The sequence below is a fragment of the Acanthisitta chloris genome, unplaced genomic scaffold (assembly GCF_000695815.1).
Source record: "Acanthisitta chloris isolate BGI_N310 unplaced genomic scaffold, ASM69581v1 scaffold34050, whole genome shotgun sequence".
NCBI lineage: Eukaryota > Metazoa > Chordata > Aves > Passeriformes > Acanthisittidae > Acanthisitta > Acanthisitta chloris.
Genome location: NW_008651683.1, coordinates 31479 through 37423, shown reverse-complemented (window position 1 = coordinate 37423; position 5945 = coordinate 31479). Strand labels below are relative to the sequence as shown.

Below are 5945 nucleotides of genomic sequence, written 5' to 3'. Positions count from 1 at the left end.
TTAGGGGTCTGATATGACTGTGAAAGATTGATGATAGTGAAAAAGAAGAACAAATGTTATCATTTTACAGCGTTTAGCCTAGTGTAACACCTCTACTGCAATACAACCTGAAGCCCCTGATGACCAACTAGTGAAAGGAATTGAAATTAGCTATGTTAGTCATGGAATCACAAAAACAGCCTGAAGATTCAGACATCATTACTACTTGTAAACTGTTTTTTAACAGAACATGACACTAAAGATTCATTATTCTGACATTCAGGAACTACTGAAAGCATTGCAATGATCCTTTTAACATGGTGAGCAATCTCGGAACGTAGCTGTGCTGCTGGCAAGCAACTACCAGATGTGATTGTATGTTATGTTTCCTTCCTGGATATTTTTTTTTCTGTTAAGTGAAATACAGCATCCCAATAGCAGAGAGATATGCAACTTCTTCCTTTACTCACCTGAAGACCTAGAAGTGGGATAATACAAGAGAAGGATGTAACACATTGAGGTGCCTATATTTTTAGCAACAAAATCAGTAACTTGAGCATTCTGTTCATTGCATTTGCACATCTCTGATAACCTGCAGGTATAAGACAAACCTCCCTCAAAGTGGCCTGGGTCAAACAAACTGCTTCCTCAGAATCTGCTGCTGCTCTGGACCTCCCTTCCTTTAAAGTTGGGATAGATCCACAAAGTGCCTTTTCTTTTATGCAAGTTTCTGTTACTGGGAGAGGGAATGGACATCATGGAAATTGTGGTTAATAGTTGTCGAACCACAGGAGAAAGACCAGAAATCAATGCAAATGATGCTTTGTATTTGAGCATTTTAAGCTGCTTCTCTGCCCTGCAAGAAGATATTCACATCCTGGTGACACTGTCTGCAGCCTTACAGCACAACCACAGCTGAGAACTCTAGTGATTTTTTTATTTTTTAGTTTTTTGCAACTGAAATACTAAAACATAAGCTATCCTTAAATCCACTGAATGGCTAACAAAGATAAGAAATGCATGTTTCCATGAGCTGGCCTTAGAATTGCCATTTCATCTAAGAGCATAAGGCCTGGCAGTCAGCCATTAAAAAACAGAACAACAAAAAAACCCTAACACAATCAGGGAAAGGAATAAGAAGCTTTACTTGGAACATATTCCCCTTTCTAAGATAAGGTCTTCTGAAGACAAGAAATTTTATCAAGTTTGTAGCAAATCAACAATACCAAATGCCTCCCTTTCCTTGGCTCTTACGGAAGAAAGACTTTTTTATTTTCAAAAAAAATAATACAGATATGCCACAATAGAAAAATGCTACTTCTTGATAAGGCTGTATAGAAAGAGTTAAGAACATGAACAAACTCTGTCCAGTGCAGTTTTTTCATCTGTTTCAAATGGACCATCAGTAAGTATTCTAATTAAATCAGTGTTATTCATAATTAGCAGTTAGAAGCTGTAGCTAATTAAAATTTTAGTACATTTCTTTATCTCTGAAAGCCTGAATCTAGTTTGCTACTGAAATTTTTATAAGGCCTGTAAACAAGTATAAATTGCTACATATAATATGTTTGTAATTCACTGGGTTTCATGCACCAAAGGTTCATGGAAGCATAACAAGATGCAACTTTGAAAGAAATTTCAAGAAAACCAGCATCAGAAATTGCAGAAGAAATTAATTTTAAAGAATGGTCTCTGCTAGTGACATCATAAATCAGAGAGTCACTGTCTCTTCCCTGTAGCCTAAGTTAACAGCTGAAACAAACATTTTTTCCTAGGCTGAATTCTGACATTAAGTCATAATTAAGAGGGAAACAGGAAAAGAGGAGATAGGGAAGAAAATAAAAAAACCCAGCTCCTCTATCAAGAGACAGCACCCAACATGAGAAACAGAACTTCCATCCCCCCACCCCTGCTCTCTAGATGACTCTTGCCTCTTTAAAAGGCATGGGGATTTTATACTATTTTTAACTCTGGCTCAGTCTTCAGCTTTTAGAAGTTGTAGTTCAGTCTCTGCAACCATTCCCCTGCCACAAGCCAAAATAATCCAGGGTTGAGGCTGTTTGTGCCTCTTCAACTTCCTGACTTCTGCCACAGAACACAAGTCTAACTCTCCCTCCCTCACCACTGACTTGTGCCTTCATTGCAAGCTTCTAACCCACAGATTAGGATTTACAGTTCCCTCTTCACCCCTGCTCATTTACATCCTTTTTCCATTTGCAGGCAGTGGCAGAACCCAACAAGTAAGATCTCCAGAGTGCTGCCAAACGGCCACTGGGCTATGAGGGCAGCAATGCCAGCAGCACTTTGGATAATACACTGTGCCATGTGCTAGTACCAGATCTTTAGGGTTACATCTGATCTTCAACATGGAACACAAGCACATTTCCAGTCTGGTCTCACCACTTCTCCTCTGTCTCCTCATTTCTCTTTTTTTATCAATGCAAGATTGAACATCTCTGTCTGAGGTTCACCTCAGCCCTATTAAAATCTCAGCAGTTACTCATGGTTTTGATTACACCAGTACCAGTATGCACCCATCATGGTAAAATGGGAAGGCACACAAGAGTGACCAAAGGCTTTATGGAGCACAGGGAAGTAAGGGTGTTAATACAGGTATCATTCCCACCTCAAAATTGGTACAAGTATGCTGAATATCAATCATCTTTCACACTCTACTGGTAACTTGGAAAATTTAAGTTTAAGAGGTGAGGATAAATATGGCATTTTAATCCAACAAGTCTGATATTTCATAGTCTAATTAGAAACATCAGTATCTAAGCAAACAACTCTTTGTGTGTCCTCCCATGGCCCTAAGATAGGCACTGTGAGCATTACTTAACCATTCTTGGCATTCTCAGATATTACCTTCCTAATCATGCACTCTTGTCAAGCAGAATATCCAAATGTCTAATTACAGAATTGTCACTGTCATTTGTTAAAAATCCTCACTGAGCAGCCCTTGAATTGATTTTCCCTATCTTTATTCAGGTATGAGTTAGGTGCTCTTGCCTGCCTCAATGGCCTTCACAAGGAACAGAAGACAATTCTGGATGCTGCCATCAATGGTCCTGCTCTTGAGGGGGCTCAAAGTTCATTTCACACCCTTTGCAGCCAGTGAACAGGCTTGAATTCAGCAACCACTGAACACAGCCACTTCAGTGAGAGAAAAGGTTCTTTTCTAAAACTGAAAAGACCCTAACATAACAGGACTATAAACACTAACTCTTACACTTCTGTTTAAAGCAGATGCTACTGTATTTACAAGGCTTTTCCCTTCCTGAGAGATCCTCTTAAGACTGTCATTTATCCATTCCCTAACTTTTAAACTTAAAATATCTGCCAAATCTTTACTTTTCCTTCTTTAAAGGCTTCTTAATCATCCTAGTCTCCACATGCTACACAAAAGATGCAAATTACATGAAAATTTTGCCTGGAAACCAATAATATAATGCTATTTTTGTGTGCTAGCAAAGAAGAAATTTGGCATTTCAGAAAGTTTTCTTCTATTCTTATTTTTATAAGTTATCTGGGAACTGTTTTTGTTGTTTGTTTTGGGAGGTTTCTTTTGTTTTTAAAATATTAATGGTCCATAAAGCCAAATTCTGATCTTTCCTCAAACTCCTTATCTTATATTGAGAAGCTTCACCTGGAAACAGGGAAGCTCCTCTGTTAGCCCTTTCAAAGCATATAACCAACATTCTGATAGTGCTACCCTTAAAGCACATGGAATTAATCACTATTGGAAAGGATCTAGTAAAGTTCAAATGAATTTTAAGAAATGCATCCATATTATTGATCTTATTTTTTCCTTATTTTCTAGGAAACACTATTGTCATAAAGACTTGTTCAGAGGCAGAAATGTACATTATATGATACAAACAAAGAGAGGAAAAAAAACTGAAGAGCTGTACAGCTAAAAGCAATGCCTTGGTGTTATAGCTCTTCTGTATTTGTCCATGGTGCTGACATAATAATCATCATTGTTATTATTAAACAGCTTTATGAGCACATTTTTATTATTGTTATTATTTAGGGACACCTTTAGCTGCATCTAACCCTTTTCTTCCTCCTCTTGAATGGGCACACTATTTCCACCATGCAAAAAATCCACCTGTCCAACACCTGTACCTCAGAGAACACTTACCTAAAGAATGTGCAGCTGTAGTTTTGGAACTGAAAAATCGACCAAGTCCAAGGTCTCCAAGCTTTACTACTCCTGTAGCTGTGATGAACACATTAGCTGGCTTTATATCTGAAAAAAAATAAAAATTGAAATTTACAAGTCAAGTTGTAGGAGAAGCTACTGCTTTATTAATAATAGACCAGAAGAGGATTTTATTTAAGCTAGAATTGGCAAAATCTGATGCTGTTGTTCAGAAAGAATGAGACTGGAATTCAGAATTTCAAATCAACTACTTTAATAGTACAAACATCACTCAAGCAAAAAACAAAACAAAACAAAACAAGAGCCATGGAAAGTACTTCTAAAATACAAGCAAACAAACAACAAAACACACCCAAAGCCAAATAGCACACACAGGGGAGTTCATATGCTACATAGAAAGACTTCCATTAGAACCAGAGAACCTCTTATTGTACCCTGAGTATCAGGCCAAAAATGTTTTCACTAACTGTAGAATATATTTTCCAGCACTTCTGCTGATCAGATTACCCATACTGGCATGATGTTGCTTATTTGAAATAGGTCTCTTTAATAGCAGGCATTAAAAAAAAAGTGAAGCCAGTTTTACTCAGGAGAATGGTTATTTGAACTTGTCAGTGGAACTGGGCTAATCAAGTAGAAACAAAGGAAAATAATGATGCATACCCCAGACGATTATTTTTCACAAGTAATATTCAGTTTAAGTTTTAATCCAATCCTTTAGAGGAAACAGCAGAGACTTTTATTTTATGATTTTTAATAAGGTTCCTACCCTGTTAGTCTTCCAAATAAATTCACCTGTTATTTGTTTGGCAAGGGAGTTTAGCTCTTACTCAGCTCAAGAGCAATGTACCCTGGCTCTAAACTTAAAAAGAAAATCACTTCACTTTGATAAGAGAGGATTCCAGTTTGCATAAGATATGGGTACAATAAAAGGAATGGTTAATAGTCCTTCCAACATCAGTGTTTTCAGGTTTCCAGTAAAAAAGTTATAAAACCTTAAGCTTTAGATAAATATACAGAAGCAACCACGTTATGCTGCTATCTGACCCAGTTTTCAGGAGTTTGGATCACCCTTTGTGTAATCCAACACAGACATCAGCTCAACTTTAAAACAGCTGTAACTGTCATTATTTTTGGTGTGTAACCATGGAATTGTCAGCTTTGCTACATGTTTGCCAGAAGCTCTGAAGTTAATATTTCACTTTAAGGAACTTAAACTCATTTTGAGTTTAAGCTAAAATACACTGAAATAAACTAGTTTAGTCATAGAAGTATTAAAGGGAAGATACCTGTACCCTATGGAATGAACCTGTAATTTTATGACCTTTTCTTTGTATCATTTGCACTTATAGGCATCTGCACAAATGCATAAAGGAAAAAAAAAAGAGAATCACTGGGGAAAGCCACTTGCAGGGTAGGGGCAGGGGCATGCAAGTTGATCTGCTGAAGGGTTCAATATTTCCAGCTGCAAATGACAAAGCTCAGCAGAGATTGAGGGACTTTTGCTTTCAAGCAGTTATCGTCACCCCAGCAGAAAGAAGCCACCAACTTAAGACATGTAATTTCACCTGAACGCAAAGAGCCAGCCCACATACAACTTATAACTCATTACCAGAGGAATTTCCAAGGGAAAAGCAAGTTGCACATCTGTGAAGCAGCTATTCTATCATCTGTTTTCTTTGACTCAGAGTTACAAGGTAAATGAAGACAACATACAGAGGAGACAGCAGCACAGAGGTTTAAAAATGGGCCAAGGAGATTTAGTACCTGACAGGGACAGCAGGTAACTACAAGGGCTGTT

The 5945-nt window shown here is 37.5% G+C and overlaps 1 protein-coding gene across 1 annotated transcript in view; it reads right to left on the bottom strand.

The window, feature by feature from the left end:
* Nucleotides 1-4123: 4123 nt before the first annotated feature.
* Nucleotides 4124-5945, bottom strand: part of LOC103801897 (serine/threonine-protein kinase Nek7) — a gene marked incomplete at its 3' end in the record, with an annotated part of 30621 nt that continues 28799 nt past the window's right edge. The window contains exon 6 of the mRNA XM_009074336.1: nucleotides 4124-4231. Within this exon, the coding sequence (XP_009072584.1) occupies nucleotides 4124-4231 (108 nt within the window). The remainder of the gene's footprint in view (nucleotides 4232-5945) is intronic.